The 16,873-nt window shown below is 54.2% G+C and overlaps 3 protein-coding genes across 5 annotated transcripts; 2 read left to right on the forward strand and 1 right to left on the reverse strand.

Annotated features, from left to right (window-relative positions):
• Positions 1 to 1,360: 1,360 nt before the first annotated feature.
• Positions 1,361 to 3,948, reverse strand: LOC120644234 (leucine-rich repeat extensin-like protein 6). The gene has a single exon (XM_039920835.1). The coding sequence runs from the start codon at positions 3,753 to 3,755 to the stop codon at positions 1,614 to 1,616; it is 2,142 nt and encodes a 713-aa protein (XP_039776769.1). The 5' UTR covers positions 3,756 to 3,948; the 3' UTR covers positions 1,361 to 1,613.
• A 7,011-nt stretch (positions 3,949 to 10,959) lies between these two features.
• Positions 10,960 to 12,203, forward strand: LOC120644775. 3 transcript variants are annotated; one of them, XM_039921592.1, is made up of 3 exons: positions 10,960 to 11,463; positions 11,593 to 11,655; positions 11,740 to 12,203. In XM_039921592.1, exons 1-3 carry the CDS (start codon positions 11,102 to 11,104, stop codon positions 11,822 to 11,824), a joined length of 510 nt encoding a protein of 169 aa, XP_039777526.1. In that variant the 5' UTR covers positions 10,960 to 11,101; the 3' UTR covers positions 11,825 to 12,203. The 3 variants fall into 3 exon arrangements, with proteins under 3 accessions (XP_039777526.1, XP_039777453.1, XP_039777590.1); XM_039921656.1 differs by having other exon boundaries at positions 10,975 to 11,463; positions 11,593 to 11,637; XM_039921519.1 differs by having other exon boundaries at positions 10,963 to 11,463; positions 11,593 to 12,203.
• A 134-nt stretch (positions 12,204 to 12,337) lies between these two features.
• LOC120644297 (protein REPRESSOR OF SILENCING 3-like) lies at positions 12,338 to 16,784 on the forward strand. The gene is made up of 4 exons (XM_039920923.1): positions 12,338 to 12,797; positions 13,016 to 13,231; positions 15,236 to 15,700; positions 15,805 to 16,784. The coding sequence occupies exons 1-4, from the start codon at positions 12,564 to 12,566 to the stop codon at positions 16,570 to 16,572; spliced, it is 1,683 nt and encodes a 560-aa protein (XP_039776857.1). The 5' UTR covers positions 12,338 to 12,563; the 3' UTR covers positions 16,573 to 16,784.
• The last annotated feature ends 89 nt before the right edge of the window (positions 16,785 to 16,873 follow it).

Here is a 16,873-nt window from a genome sequence, read left to right on the forward strand (position 1 = left end):
GTTGTCGGGGAACGCGATCCCGTCTTGCTTTCCGAAGTGAGGCCGCGGCGGCATCAAGAGTTCAAGACTGACCAAATCTGAACTCGCTCCCAAACCTGACCATCAGCGTCCCATCTGGCACGGAGGACGGCCGTGCGTGCCATGGCCCATGGCGTAATGATTAATGAATTCCGAATTCCATGTGTCCTGCAACACTCCTTGACCATCAGCGTCCCATCCGGGCACTGGACCTGATTGATGGTCGGAGAACAAACAACAAAGGACATGATGGCCTTCCTTACCTACCCTTCTCCAGTTCCAGTTCACGGTTGGTAATTTAAAATTTACCAATGCGATTAATCCCCGGCCACCGACCAGTCGACCACCAACTCAGGCGCCGGCCACCTTTCTTCAGCGGCCATCGGCTGTGCTGCTGCCCGCTAGCATGCACGTCTCGGATCCCATCCATGCAGCATCCACGCGCCACCGGCGATGGCGACAGGCCTGATCGCCGCGCTCCTCTTGGTGCTTTGCTTTTGGCTGGCAGCACCGCGCCGCGCCCCCATCCGACCCGGCGCCCGCAGCGTCGAGTCGCCGTCGCCTCGCATGCATGGCATCACCTGACGGCCCTTTTCTCCCTTGGCGCGGACGGAGCCATGCCCCCACGCAGCGGCACCGTCTCGGCCCCGCTCCGCGCGGGCGCGCGGCGCACACATGGTGCGTGATGGATGGACGAGCAGACAGGACGGGCACGCCCACGCGGGCCGCCACGGGACGCCCGGCCCCGCTGCCGGCAGCATGCCGCCTGTCCCTTTCCCCCTGATCCGAACCCGGCAAGTACAGGCAGCATGGGGATTGCCCTCCAATTGATTGCCGGCGTTAGCCGCCACCAACCAACCGCTGAGCAGTGAGCTGCTGCTGCTTCACCTCGCTTCAGGCCTTTTTCTTTTCTTCACGGGCGCCATGGCCGTGGCCACGTTCTCGTTCATCATCCGAGCCATCGAAGATTCCCCGTTCTTTTTGCCCGGAATTATGCATCCTTTACCACCGAAAGAGAGAGATCACAGCGTGCACTGGCGAATCGAATTCAAATCCACCACCTGCTTGGCAAATGCAACCAAACATTCCCCTCGATCCGAAGAGGCTGCCGCTTTTTCCTTGCCATGGCGGCAGCTGCTCCGGAAGAGCGGAACATCCATCCCGACGAGGAATGAATTAAAGCCATGCCATTTCTTAAAAAAAAAAAATTAAAGTCATGCCCAAGCCCAACATAGATCGCGGTACTGTATCGCAGATCTCGTATCGCGGCGTGTGCATGTGATCGGCCGTGTTCCGGCGGACAATGCGATGCGATGCGATGGGGAGTACAGGAGCAGGATTATACATCTCCAGATCAATCAATCAATTAATTAATAAAATTCGGTGAGGGGGAATAAGAGGGGGGTGAGAAAGAATCAATACATTGCAACTCTTTGATTCAATTTGATCAAATACTCATCATCAAAGAAGAAAGAAGAAGAAGGATCAAAAATACTACAGGGATGCATGGAGAAGTATTATACTGGCAGTGGCGGGTGGATGCTGGTGCCGATGGCCGGCGCTCCGGCGAGGCGGCGAGCGGTGTTCACGAGCTTTTAGTACGGCTTCCCCGGCGGCGGCGGGGACGCGTAGGACACGCCGTAGACAGGCGGGAACGGCAGCTTCCCGCCGTGCGCGTGCCCGTGGTCAGCACCGGTGCCGGGGCTCCCTCCCTGGGCCGGCGGCGAGCAGTGTTTCGTCGGCGGAGCTCCTGGAGCCGTCGAGGGGGTGCCGGGGTGCGACGGGGGCGAGGAGGGGGTCCCCGGGGCGTGCGGCGGCAGGACGTAGCCCGGGTGCTCCGTGGGCGGCGACGGCGTCGGATGGCCGGTGGACGGCGGCTGGTAGCCTGTCGAGGGAGGCGACGCCGAGCCGTGGGACGGGGGCGTCGAGGGCTTGGGGCCGTACGAGCGCGGCGGTGGCGCGTAACGCACGTCCGGCTCGTCCGCCGACGTCGGCGGGGGCGGCGCGTGGGTCACTGGAGTTGGGGAGGAAGATCCCTTTGGTGGCGACGGGTGGGACGGGGTCGGCGCGCCGTGCGGCGGCGAGTGGTAGGATGGGGTTGTGGAGCTGAAGGGTGGCGACGGGTAGGACGGCGTGGAGGAGCCAGTCGGTGGTGAGGGGTAGGACGGCGTGGAGGGCGAACTTTGGGGTGGCGAGTGGTGGTAGGACGGGGTGCTCGCGCTCGACGGCGGCGGAGGGTAGGACGGGGTGGTGGGTGATCCCTGGGGCGGCGAGTGGTGGTAGGACGGGGTGCTGGCGCTCGACGGCGGCGGAGGGTATGACGGCGTGGTGGAGCCCTTTGGTGGCGAGTGGTACGAGGGAGTGGTCGCGCTCGACGGCGGCGACGGGTACGATGGGGTAGGAGAACTCGAAGGCGGCGGCGGGTTTCCAGCGATGCGGCTTCTCCTCGGAGGCGATCCCACCGGCGCGGGCGGCTGCTTGCCGCCTCCGCGCCGACCACGGCCGCCGTGGCCACCAGCACCGGGCGTCGGGGTGTACCCAGGGCCACCACCCGGCGTTGGGGTGTAGGACGGGGCCTGGCATTGGTCCTTGCTGCAGTCGAACGGGTGCGCCGCGGCGGCCGCGCACTGCGACGGCGGGCGCTGGGCCGGCGCGCCGGGGATGCAGTTCCACGCGCCGTCGGCAGTGGTCTTGGCGCAGGGCGGGCGCGAGGTGATGAAGTTGTCGGTGTAGGTGAAGTTCCTGAGGCTGGCGAGGCCGCAGACGCCGGCCGGCACGGCGCCCTCGAAGCGGTTCCTGGCGACGTCGAGCTCCTCGACGGCAGCCATCCCGCCGATGCTGGCCGGGAGCTGGCCCTGGAGGTGGTTGTCGCTGACGTCGAACACGGTGACCTTGGTGAGCAGCCCGACCTGGGGCGGGACGCAGCCGGTGAGCTCGTCGGCGATGAGGACGATCTCATTCAGCGTGTCGGCCATCTTGCCGATGCTGGGCGGGATGCATCCCCCGAGCCTGTTGTGCGCGAGCACGACGACGGAGGCCGGCGAGTTGCCGAGGTTGGCCGGGATGGGGTTGCGGAGGCGGTTGGAGTTGAGGAAGATGGCGTCGAGCGGGCGGTCGAAGAGCGCCGGCGGGATGGAGCCCTCGAAGTCGTTGAACCTGAGGTCGAGGTACCGGAGCGACGGGAGCGCGAGCACGACCTCGGGGAAGCCGCCGACGAAGCGGTTGTTGCTGAGGTCGAGCTCGTGGAGCAGGCGCAGGTGGCGGAAGGTGTCCGGGACGACGCCGCAGAAGCGGTTGGAGTTGATGTGGAAGAGCGCCAGGTCGGGGACGCCGAGGGGCAGCGACGCCGGCAGGTACCCGGCGATGTCGGCGTGGTTGAGGTCGATGCCGGCGACGACGAGGTCGCCGTGGCCGTACCCGCCGGCGGCGCCGGGGAGGGGCGCGCAGAAGACGCCGCTGTAGGCGCAGACGTTGGGGCCGGACCAGTTGGCGGTGAAGTTGGAGGGGTCGGAGAAGATGGCGGTGCGCTTCCAGGCCTGGAGCGCGGCGTAGGCGGCGCGGAGGCGCGGGTTCGGGAAGGACCAGGACGGCGGCGCGGCAAAGCGGGCCGCGAACGAGGCCGCGTACGCCTCCGGCACGGCGCCCTCCTGCTGCGCCGCCGCGGGGCGCGGGTGCAGGAGCCCGAGCAGCGCGAGCGCCAGCACCAGCAGCAGCGCCGGCGCGCCGCGGGGTGTCATGGCCGGCGGGGCTGGTCGTCGCCCGTCCCGAGGAGGAGAATGTCTGGCCAGGCGGTTGCCGCGATCTGGAGGGAGGAGGGAGGGAATGCGGGGGCTTGATCTAGGGAGAGGAGGAGGAGGAGCGGGGAGGAAGGAGACGACGCGCGTGAAGCCGCAGTGGCATTCAGAGCGGGCACATGGGGGGTGTGAGCGAGTGATCGAAGAAGCAGCGCTTCTCGTTTCTCACGCGGGGGCCGCCAGCCAGCTCAGGGTGTGTTTTCATTTTGTAAAATTGTGTAAAGATATAAATAGAGTATTTGAAGTACTAAATAAAGTCTATTTGCAAAACTTTTTCATAGATGGGTTGTAAATCGCGAGACGAATCTAATGATGCTAATTAATCCATGTTTAATCAATAATTAGCGGGTGGTTACTGTAGCATCACTGTTGCAAATCATGGATTAAGTAGGCTCATTAGAATCGTCTCGCGATTTACAGTCCATCCATGTAAAAAGTTTTGTAAATAAACTTCATTTAGTATTTCAAATTAGTAAGATTCCGTTTCACTTTAATGTGTTTACGGTTTTTTTGCATTTACATGTAAACATCTAAACAGGGCCTCAGTTGGAGCGCGTCTCGCTGGATTACTACTACTAGCTGGACTGTGTCTGTGTGAGGCGGTGTCCGTTTGCGGCTGCCGGCTTCGTCACGGAGGAGACGACGACGCCGCGGCAGGCAGGGGTGGTGGTGGTAGCTGGGCTTGGTTTAGTTGACGGGCGGCGCGGCGCGTAGCGGGCGGCGGGCGGGGAGCGGTCGGCGTTCGAACGTGGGGGGTTGGTCCGGTTGGCGGTGGCGGCTCGGGGGAATGCTTTCCCTCTGGCTGCCTGCCGTTTCGTCTTGGCCTGGACTCTGGTTTAGCTTTGCAAGCTACTAGCTTTCGCCTTTGTTTTTTTTTTTTTGTTTTTTGTTTGGTTTTGCTTGCGAGCTCTGGACCATCCGCGTTCGCCGCCGCGTGTGTCCTGGGTGGTTTTGGGTGGCTCTTGTTTACGAATCCCCATGGAGAAAAGAACCGGGTGATCGAGCTAGAATTCAAAAGTTGATGAGCGTAAGAGCGTTAGGCTATCCACATTGGATGGAGCAAATGGAGGAGCATTTGTACTGTATATGTACTGTTTGACACTGTAGATGTACTGTTTGGCACTGCAGACAGTGGAGGCACGAGGAACGAGGAGGAGAAGGAGCATTTTGCTCCACCGGATACTCCGGCCGCTGTGGACCGGCGCGCGCGGATCATGCTCGGGCTAGTCGCCGCCGGGGGACACATCCGCCTGGGAAAGCTCCTGCATAGGGATGGCAATGGGTACCCGAAACCCGAGTACCCGACGGGTTTTACCCGATAAGAAGGCGGGTATGGAATGATTTTTCTACCCGTGGGTATATTATTGGACAAAATCCTATACCCATTGGGTATAGCGGGTACGGGTGTGGGTTTATACTACCCATACCCGCCTACCCGTGGGTAAGAAATACCCGCAGGAAAAACAAATGAGCCTAAGTATCTAACTCATTTTAGCCCATATGACCTATGAATTTAGCTCAAATCCAATTAAACCCTCCTAGTATACATATTGTTGAACCCTCTCTAACTCATGTTAACCCATATGAGCCATTAACTTGTTGAAATGAAGCTTGTAATGATTTATTTTTCATGTGAATGTCTAATATTTATATGTAATACTCGGGTATGATTTCGGGTGTGGGTTACCCGACGGGTAAAAATTACCCGACGGGTACGGGTATGGAATCATTTTCTTACCCGTATGCGGGTACGGGTAACCCGACGGGTAAAATTTAATCCTAACGGGTATGGGTATGGGTGGCCACTACCCGACGGGTATATACCCGTTGCCATCCCTACTCCTGCATGTGTAGACTAGTTTAACACTGACCGGAGGCGACAAGCTATCCGACCTGGCATTGGACTTTCGGTACTTTTATATCGCTCGCTGTACTTACAGTTGCCGCTTGGTAGGGCCCACACGAGACCCTGCTTGTATAGTCACTGGCTCACTGTTAACAGTAATTGAAAAAAAAGGGACAGCGTGTAATGTACCATTGTAAAATCGTACTCATCACCCTACGATTTTACAAGTGCCTTTGGAGGCCGATTATCATGCATGCAAGATCCAACCTAACGTGCTCGCCCTACTATAATCGCCGCTGCCACTAGTTTAACTGCTCCGTGGCTTTTTGCGCTATGCGCTCCGTACCACTCCACGTGCTGACTTGCGATTGCTAGCGAGGATTCCGAGGCAGCTTCAGAGGTTTGAATCGGTCAGCCAAACCAAACCAGTGCTGTGTTTGCGAAAAGTGTTTTGCGAAAACACTGTAGCTTTTTTGTTTGTACGTGGTAAATATTGTCCTACCATAGTCTAAGTAGGCTCAAAAGATTCATCTCGCAACGTACATCAAAATTATGCAATTAGTTTTTTATTTACCTACATTTAGTACTCCATGCATGGGTCATTTGCTATATTTAATATTTCGATGTGATGGAGAGTTTGAAAAGTTTGGAGAAATTGGGGGGAACTAAACACACCCAGCCAACGTTAACACGAATTACCTGACACGCGTGCGTCGCGTCAGGCAGCCTGTTTTATCTGATGACACGGACGCGTTGCAGCGTTAGACTGACTTCAACAGGCAACGCAAATGCATTTTTGCCTTTCCACGGGGCACTGTGCATCACGGAACCATTGTCCAACAGAGAAGGCAACCGCGCCATCCATTTTGCCTTTGAGGAGAGAGGAGATGTAAAAATACATCCCCTCTCTCCTCGATTGCATTTGGCGAGCGGCGGCGCGGGGCGAGGCCGGCGCGATGGCGAGCCCCTTCAACCGCCCTGGACGGCGGCGTCCCCGGACGGCGGCGATGCCCGGCCGGCAAGGGTGGAGGCGGCGGCGGAGCAGAGGAGGAGGCGCCGGCGGAGCTTCAATCGGCGCCGGTGGAGCTCGAATCGACAACGCCGATCTTGAGGGTGGCCAGGAGGCACAAGACCCAGCGCCGCCCGCTGAGCCCTCGCCGCTGCGTTCCCCATTCGCGTCCGCGCCCCCGTCCCTGAGGAGATCCACATCCGCCACGCCGTCGGAGGCCCTCGCCTCCCTCGTCGCGAGAACCTTCTCCAGCAACGGCGCCTCCTCTTCCTCCTCGAAGCCGCTGCCCTCGCTCTTCCGCGGCGTCCGCCCCAGCCCCAAGCCCGGCGCCGTGCTGGACGCCACTGCCGCGGCATCCCGCGCGATCCTTACCCCGCACGTGGCTGCAATCAAGTCCCGCCGATCAGTCTCGGCGCCCCGTCCGCCGCCATGGGCTCCGCTGCGCGCGGATTCGAGGGAGGGGGGACGCGGAGGTGGCCGGCGAGCCATGGCCTTCGCGCGGTGGAGGAGGAGGTGGCCGTCGGGGAGTAGGAGGCGGCAGGATCCGCCCGCACCGGCCCCGCATGCGGGATGGGGAGGAGGGGGCGGCGGCGAGCTCCATGGGGAGGGAACAAAGGAGGTGCGCGCGCAAGGGGGAAGGGAGGGCCGGAGGAGAGTGAGGGACGGAGAGGGAGATTTTTTTTGCTTGCGCTGTTGGAGATCGGTGATTTTGCAACCGCAATGCAATTCCTATAGACGAGGCATACCCACGAATGCCTCTCCTATTTTGCATTGGACTGTTGGAGTCAGTCTTAGGCTTTGCTCGCTTGATGTTGAACCACGCCCAAAAATTTGGGGACAAAGGTAGTATGGGATGGTTTATTTTCAAATTTTCTTTTCTCCATATTTTAGAAATTAGGAGTATGCAGGAGTACGGTACTTTAGAAAGTATGCCTTGACTACGAGCATCTTCGAGGGCTTGCAGACTCATTTAAATAAAAAATGTTTTTTTATATCTCTGTATTCTTCAGCATCTTTTCTATATCTGTTGCGCTCCTTGCTCTATATCTCTATCTAGCAATAAATCGATAATAGAGGATATTATTATTTGGATATTTAATTGAAGAAGCTGTTGGAGGCTAGTTTTTCACTAAAATCTCTATTTCAATGGTAAACGACGTTTTCGTCGACGGCGAGGCATATATGGTGACTTTGTCAATTTTAAGGATTTGCTGATTCGGTCTTGAAGATACTCATGGAGGTAGAGTTTACTACGTGTGTTCACATGTATGAATGAGCGTGCATTGTAGGTGTCTAAATTATATTGTGTAATTTTAAACAGAGAGTCCATCGGAGATGCTTAGTACATCGAGGTGCAAACCAAGGATCTTGTGCAAACCCGTGCAAACCTACTAAAAAAAGTTTCTAAAAATTCTGAAAAAATCATGAATGTTCTTCCCAGCTTACCTCATCTATATACAAAATTTTATGGTCAAATTCATCATACTCTAAAAGTTAAAAAAAGACAAATTTTCTGACAACAATAATGGTTCAAATGCATCTCAAAATTGTCTTTTTTTTAACTTCTAGAGTAAGACGAATTTGACCATGAAATTTTATATATAGATGATGTAATCTGAGAAGCACATTCATGATTTTTTCAGAATTTTTTAAAACTTTATTTAATAGGTTTGCACGAGTTTATATGAGTTCCTTGGTTTTCACAAGATAAGTTGCCTTTCAAATGAGCTGTACGGGATTTATACCGCACGCTAGCTCAGCAGCAGGGGGAGGACGTCACCTTTGCCGGGCCTCCGCGGCATTTTCGGCCCATTTAATACGGAGTAGTAGCCAGGGCAGCACGTTGCTGTGCTGGATGGGTACGCGCAGTGGGCGGCCGCGGATACGGCGGCGGCGGCGGTGGTCCGGCTGGCGCAACGCATCCACTAGCAGTGTTCCTCCTGCTGTGTGCTGTCCCAGACTCCCAGTCCCAGGCTCCCAGCTGGGTCGCCTCGCACCCGGGCGCGGCAGCAGCCTCGTCGCCGGCGCGCCGCGCACGGGCACGGCTGGCTGCGCCCGCGGCGTCGCACCGCAGCAGCCGCGCCGCCGCCACGCAGGAGAGAGGAGACGGTGCACGTCGATGCCTACGCCGGACGGTGAACGAGCACGGCGAGCCGCCACCCGGGTCGGCTGCTGTACCTGTACGGAGCGGAGCGGGTGCTGGACTTGTGGCCGTCGACGCATGGCATGGGTACGCCGCACGCTACGCTTGCTGCCGGGGCCACGGCGGCGGCGGTCGCCGCCATGGTTTTGCTCCGATCCGCCGGCCAAAAGCCCTGAAGCGCCCACCTGACCGGCGACGGCGGCTGTAGCTCGATGGCCGGCCCGGGAGACGCGTTCCGCTACCAGGACGCGCACAGTGCTTTCTTCGCAGACGCACGCCGCTCAGCTCACGGACATGGGCACTTTCGGTGTCGAGTCGACCACGACCAGCTGGCAGCTCATCAGTTCGACTCCCCAAGGAACGGGGACTTTCACTTTCCACTGCAGCTCCTGCGGCTGCTTCGCATGTAGCAGCACTACACAGGGCGGAGTAGACATGGACGTTTCTCGTTCGTTCGTTCGTTGCAATCCGTGAGCGCTTTCACTTGACGAGAATGAACAGCGCGGCGGATTCAGCACGTAGCGGCCCGGTGATCACCAGCTGCTCGCTTTCCACTTTTCCAGCTTCGCCTGCGCGTCGTCATGGCAAGAGCATCGTGTCCGTGCCCGACCTCCTCCCAGCTAGGGAGCCACTGGACTACTGACTGGTACAGTGACATTTGCCGGAGATTCCCAACACTGATCACGCACACTGTTTCTTCCTTTCGAGGATAATAAAATATAAAAAGAAGAGAAAAGAGAGAGAGAGAACGCGGGAAGAAAGGAGCAGAGGGAAAAAAGAAATCTTTTTTTTCTTGACACGATAGGTGCAGTGCGACTCGAGCGTATCCCGCTGGGACGGGCGTGCGCGCATATGCGAATGTTCCACGAGACAGCTGGCGTACGTGCCCACCGCATCACATTACGGCGCCCACCAAGCGCCGCTGCACGAGGGCAGGGTCGGTTCCGTTCCCCTCCCGGTCGCCGCGACTGCCCGCGCGCTGCGCAGCAATCACCGTGTCCGTACCGCGCATGTGGAGTGCAAATAATTGCGTGCTGCCAGGCGTAGCGTCATTGAGAACCGGTCGGCACGGCACGGAGTGCATGCACGGGCGCACGGCGTTCACCGACCGTGGCGGATGCAGGATTGGAGAGAAGGGGCTGAAACAATAGAAATATTAATTTGTGTGAAAATTTAATGGTGATTTAGAGATCTTGCTACAGTGTTTTATATGTAATTAAGAGAGCTAGGGGCTGAGCCCCTAGCCCCCCTCCTGGATCCGCCCCTGTTCACCGACGACGCAGCGCAGACAGACACACTGCTGGAGGACAGCCGTGCCGTGGCGAGAACGCTTGCCAGACCTGACCGCGTGCCCCCGGCGGCTGGGCCGCCACCGATCACATGCATGCGCGCACCGCCACGTACGGGCGCAGTCGGAACCGACGCCCTGCCGGACGCCGGCATCATCAACCCAGGTTCGTAACGCTGCAGCCAGGTGACGATGAAGATCAACGGCTGACCTGACCTGCCAGGTGGACGAGCTACTAGCAGCCTACATGTACGATGCCAGAAAACACATGGGCCGTGTTTGGTTACCGAGGAAATTTTTCGCGTACGTTTTTCGAGAAGATAATTTTGTATGGATGGAGTACTAAATGAAAATGAAGTCTATTTGCAAAATTTTTTCAGGGATGAGTGTAATTTTTCGAGACGAATTTAATGACGGTAATTAAGTGATGATTTGCTACAGTGATGCTACAGTAACCATCCTCTAATCGCGCGGTCGAAAGCCTCATTAGATTCGTCTCGCGATTTACAGGAGTTGTAGAGGTGGTTTTGTAATTAGACTTCGTTCACTACTCTAAATTTTTGATCAAAAATGAAAGAAAATTCCATGGAATTCAACCAAACACTGCCCATGCGTCCATTTGTCTTGCCCCAATCGTACATCTGCTGATCTGATCGTCGCGAAATTCTCAGACAGTGTGATCCAGGGCCAGGAGCTTGCAATCGGAAAATCAAAATTTTCGAAGAGCCGGTACGGAGTAGTACTACGCGTAAGCAGATGTCAGCAGATGGAGGTCAGGCAAGCAACCAGGTGGCTGCGCAGAGCCCACGTCAGCTCTGCGAATTTGAGGCCCTCCTCTCGCGCCCGCCGGGGACGCCGCTAGGCGCCATCCGGATTCTGGTGGCCTCGCTCCGCCGCTCTCGCTTCTTCCTTGCTCCTTCAAACAGCACAGAGCCATGCATCTGGTGCAGGCCGCGCAATGGCTCGGGAGGACTCCTCCTCCTCCTGCTAGAGCAGCAGCACGATGCGGCCGCCGACCAGGCCCGGCGGGGCGCCGCTGGCCACTGGGGGCGGGCGTAGCCGTAGGCTCGGCGCCGGCGCCCTGAGGCTGCTGCAGGCCCCGGCGGTGGTGGCGCTGGCGGCGGCGCTCGCGGTCTCGGCGCCTGCGCCCGCGCCGGCGGCTCCGGGTCCAGCAGGGGCGTCGGAGCCGCTCTGCAACCTCCCGCCGACGCTGTCCGGCGACGAGGGCGGGCGGCAGGGGGAGGCCAACAGGATCCGGCACCCCAAGTCGGACCGCGCGGCGCGCTGCACCTCCAAGTGCGTCAGCACCTGCGTCCTCGGCGGCTACGGCGCGCCGGGCGTCGCCGGGCCCTTCAACATCCGGAGGTACTCAGCTCCCCCACCGCCGGCCGAATCGCTGACGAGCATCGTTCGTGCTCGTCGATGGATTATTCGATCGCGTCGACGATCGTTGCTGGTCCCAATTAATCAATCAATCCCCCCCGTTTCTTGCAGGCCCCTGGTGGTGTTCAAGGACACTTTCCGCAGCCGGCAGTACTGGTGCAGAACCAGCACGATGTTCAGATTCTTCATTCTTCTGATTAGTATCCTCAATTGGCATGAACTTGATCCACTCTCCATGCGTGTGTTGATTACTTGCAGCCTGGTCGAGTGTTCGGACATCTGCAATCTGCTCAAGGACGGCGAAGATGACCAGCGAGATCGATGGATACAGCTAGACGCCTAGACCAGCTCTTGCATTCCATGGCGTGGCCTGGCTGAGTTAGGCCGGCATATCGGAGGCCCTGGCCGGGCTGAGCCTGGGCGGCCGGTCCGCGCTCCCGGTGCCCACTCCACACAGCATTCCGAGGGTGGAAATGCCATGGGAGGCAGAGCTTTTTAGCTAGATGGAACATGGAGGAAGATGGGAACTTAGCTACTACTAGAACTCGACTCACCACTACTCCACTTGTGTTCTGCTCTCTGTAACAGATAGCTTGAGCTATTAAGGAAACTTATGCAGCAGCACAAGCAGCCATGGTCTTTCAACATTCACTGTTACCCGATGCTGCTGCCGTGTAAATCTGATTATCTGGTGAAATACAGGGAGTGACGGATTCACATGATTTGGTTGGGATTTGGTCAAAAAGCGATGATGCATGTGATTTTTTTTTTGAGGAGGATGTGATTTTTTTTTGGTTGAGTTTGAGTGAAATCGCAAACTCGCACTAATGGGTCTTTGAAGCCAATACTAGTTGGGCCGGCCCATATGAAGGCCTCGGCCCTCCAACCCACAACTCGTTGGCCCCACCTGTCCGAGACAGACCACGCACGCTTCTGCAAGGGGAGGAGCCACCTGGGCCGTCGCTGCTCGTCCCGCACGAATCTTACAGCCTCGTGTCGTGTCCGTCCACCCTCCTCTACTCCGCCGCCGCCACCGCGCTCTCGCTTCTCCAGCGACCACCGCAAGCAAGGAAACCTTCCTCATGGCGGCGGCGGGCGGGGAGGGAGGAGAAGTAGACGGCAGCGGCACGGGCTCCGTTGTGCGTATATTCGTGGGCGGTCTGGCGGAGAGCGTGGGCGCGGCCGACCTGGAGGCCGTGTTCGCCTCGGCTGGGCGCGTCGCCGGCGTCGAGTTCGTGCGCACCAACGGCCGCAGCTTCGCCTACGTCGACTTCCACTGCCCCTCCGACAAGGCCCTCGCCAAGCTCTTCTCCACTGTACTCATCACCCCCTTCTCGTCTTTACCAATTCAGTGCTCCCAATTAGCAGTATTGGATTTTGCAGCTTCTGTCAGTCATCTTACTCTGCTAGTGGTGGAGAACTGGAGATGAGTGCATTTTTCTAATTCGCGAATCTAATGAACTCAGGAAACATTGTTAATCAGAATTTTTTTTCGTCCTGTTTGCCGTTGTCTGAACTTATGTTCTGTGTGCAGTACAATGGGTGTAAATGGAAAGGAGGGAAGCTTAGGCTGGAGAAGGCTAAGGAGCACTACCTTACCCGCTTGAAGCGAGAATGGGAGCAGGAAGCTGCGGCGGCAGCACAGGAAGCTGCGGTGAAAGATAATGTGGAGAAGCAGGACAAGCCGAAGCTGGATAAGGCTGCTTTGGATGGCTCAAAGATTAACATTTACTTCCCAAAACTGAGGAAGGTGAGCAGTTTCTTGTGTTGTAGTCCAGGTGTTTGGAACTTATGTCTGTCAGATTTTCTCACAACCTCTCAGTACATACTATACGAGTTATTAGGCTTTATGAGCCGTACATTTCTTTAGTCAGTTCAGTTCTTAGCATAGGTCCAAGTACTAGAGTATTAGTTCATATACCACTCCTCAACATTGATCCTAGATTTCTCATTTAGTCATTTATACTTCCTGCTCCTGGGATCTTTAGATTGCACATTTAGCCATTTATACTTCCTGGGTAGATTCTAGATCGTCTTTCTTTCAGTAGTAGTAGTTTTCTTATCAATAAGTCAAGTTCAGAATAATAAGTTAACTGTAGGAGCTTGCCAGTACGATCTGGTTATACTAGTGTTATGCTAAGCTCTATATTATGTTTAATTGTTGACTAGTGCTTCTAGTCCTATGGTCTTTCAAGAAGTGAAAAAACACAAATCTTAGAGGACATTAATGGACTTACTTTCAAAGGTCATATAGGCAGTACATTACGGTATGCATATAATTTATATGGTGGAACTGATTCTCCAACAGTGTTGCTTTCCTTTTTCACATGTGCTAATGTATGTTGTCATAACTCATAACTTGTAAGAATGGGTATTCCTCAAAGACTACAAGTTTAATATGTCATGTAGGTAGGTTAGTATCTTGTTGAAATCTTTGGACAAGTAGTGTTACACAATTGTGAGAGCATTCAGCTACCTAATAAAACATAAACAAACATGATGATTACTACATGACATTTGTGCTTCTCCAAGGCCCACCACATGACATTTCTGACAAAGTACCGAGAAATGTCATGTGGTGGGCCTTGGAGAAGCACAAAGTCCCAACTAAGTACATTAGCCTCATTAAGGATATGTACAAGGATGCGACGACGTTTGTCCGGACATGTGATGGCAACACCACTGACTTTCCTATTAACATGGGCCTACACCAGGGGTCAGCATTGAGCCCTTATTTATTTGCTTTAGTGATGGATGAGGTCACAAGGGATATACAAGGTGAGATCCCTTGGTGTATGCTCTTTGCTGATGATGTGGTGCTAGTTGACGAGAGTAGGGCATGAGTTAATAGGAAGTTAGAGTTGTAGAGATGCACGTTAGAGTCGAAAGGGTTCAGACTTAGTAGGACCAAGACCGAGTACATGATGTGCGATTTCAGCGCGACTAGGCATGAGGGGGGAGACGTTAGTTTAGATGGGCAAGTGGTGGTCCAGAAGGATACTTTTCGGTATTTAGGATCGGTGCTACAAAAGGATGGCGACATTGATGAAGATGTTAGGCATAGAATTTCAGCTGGCTAGTTGAAATGGCGGCAAGCTTCTGGTATCCTTTGTGACAAGAGGGTGCCACAAAAGCTAAAATGCAAATTCTATAGGACAACAATTCGTCCGGCGATGTTATACGGTGCTGAATGTTGGCCTACAAAAAGGCGACATGTCCAGCAACTGAGTGTAGCAGAGATACGGATGTTGCGGTGGTTTTGCGGGCACACAAGGAGGGATAGAGTCCGGAACGAAGTTATTCGGGATAGGGTCGGGGTGGCACCAATTGAGGAGAAATTTACCCAGCATCGACTGAGATGGTTTGGACATGTCCAACGAAGGCCTCCTGAGGCGCCGGTGCATAATGGGGTTCTTGAGCGGGTCAATAATGTAAAGAGGGGTAGAGGTAGACCTAAACTGACGTGAGATGAGTCGGTTAAGTGAGACCTTAAGGATTGAAATATCTCTAAAGAGATAGCTTTGGATAGGAGTGCTTGGAGACTAGCTATCAATGTGCCTGAACCTTGAACTTATTTCTTTCGGGTTTCATCTCATGCCTACCCCAACTTGCTTGGGAAAAAAGGCTATGTTGTTGTTGTTGTTGTTGTTGATGATGATGATTACTACAGTAGTATTGTTCTGTGCAATATATAGAGCAATGTCCAATGTGCGAATAAACTCACAGGCATGTGTTCTCTTAAATCTATTTACAGGTAAAAGCTTTGCCTTTAAAAGGCACAGGAAAGCACAAGTACAGTTTCCGCCATATTGAAGTTCCTTCTTATCCAATTCATTTCTGTGACTGTGAGGAGCACTGTGGACCTCCTGAAGCAGCTAATAATGAATATGCTTCAGTTCTTAATGCTGCTGCATATGAGAAGGAGCGCAACATCATGAATTCTGTGATGAACAAGCTTTTTGAGAAGGAAAATGAGCATTTTGATTCATCAGAAAAGGAGAAATTTGATGTTCATACTGACACCATTGAACCCTCCAATGCTGTGAATAACATGCAAATTGAAGAAACTGAAGATGCTCCAGATGAAGATTTGCAAATGGAAGAACCAGAAGAGTCTTCAGACGAGGATTTAGATGATGACCTTGTAATTAATATTGCTCCCCGCAAGTCCAATGGATCAGTAGGGCAAGCAAACATGGAAAAGCAGGAAGTGAAAAATGTATGCACATCGCAAGTGCTTATTTGAGCAATTTGCATATCCTTTACAGATTTATGTGTAATTATGTGCATGAACATGATCTGAATAACTTTATTCATATGCAGGGCTCACAGTTAAGAAAGCGCCCAAGTGTTGAAGAGGCTTCTCTGCAAAAGAAGAGGCAGAGAACTGAGGGTTCGTCCGAACCTAGAAAAGGGAAACAAGAACCTGTTTTAGTTATGTCAGACATGAGAACCACAGGCAAGACTTTGCCTACTAAATCAGAAGAGAGAAAAATTCAACTGAAGTTTCCGGGTTCAACAGGAGAAGGGACATATGAGTTCTCTTCAATACTCCCCAGAGACAAAAGCTCTGCAGACCCTGAAGTTGTTGAGGCTCAGACAAGTTCTGGAAGTGCACAAAATGTGTTTGCGAATGAACCTAAAAAGGGCTCGATGTGGACTCAGAAATCAGCTTGGAGAGATCTTGTAGGGGGCACGGGAAGCGCACCTTTCAGTATATCACAGGTGCTGCCAAACACCTATCCAGCACAATCAGTACATTCAAATGTCACTGAAAATGTGAGATCTTCAGAACTCCTGGAATCTACAATGCAGCTCCCATCGGACCAGAAGTCTCCGAGTTCTGTGGCAATGCTGTCTACTGGTGCTATAGATGAGTCAACTGGTGGTGAGTGCAAGGACAGCAATAAACCGCAAAAGGTGCGGGTGGTCCCAAAGATCACCATCAGTGAAGTCTGCCCTTTCATGAGAAATGCTGAGTCACAAAAGCAATGGTCAAAGGCAAAGAAAGCTATATCTGGGTTCGCGAGGAAGAACAACGAGAAGAGTGGATCCAATGCTGGGAAGGGAAAACCACTGAAAAAAAGATAAAGCTGTTGTTTTGTGAGCTGTAACTCGTTGATCAACATTTCAATACTGTCAAAGTCATGACCATAGCTGTTGTGTTGTGATAATTCTGAAATGGCAAGGGTGGATTTTTGTAAGAGCAACTAAAATTTCTGTTTGCGTATTGTAAACAATTGTGGTGCTCTTAATCCAGTTTTTTAATGATATGGTAAAAAAACTAAATATACTTCCGCCAATATCATAAAATCACTAAGTCCTGGGCACCATTCTGTATTGTTTAAGTTTTTTTTGTGTGTATTGTGAAGGGCCACGTTGCAAAGCCAGT

The sequence above is a fragment of the Panicum virgatum genome, chromosome 1K (genome assembly GCF_016808335.1).
Source record: "Panicum virgatum strain AP13 chromosome 1K, P.virgatum_v5, whole genome shotgun sequence".
In the NCBI taxonomy this organism is placed as follows: domain Eukaryota; kingdom Viridiplantae; phylum Streptophyta; class Magnoliopsida; order Poales; family Poaceae; genus Panicum; species Panicum virgatum.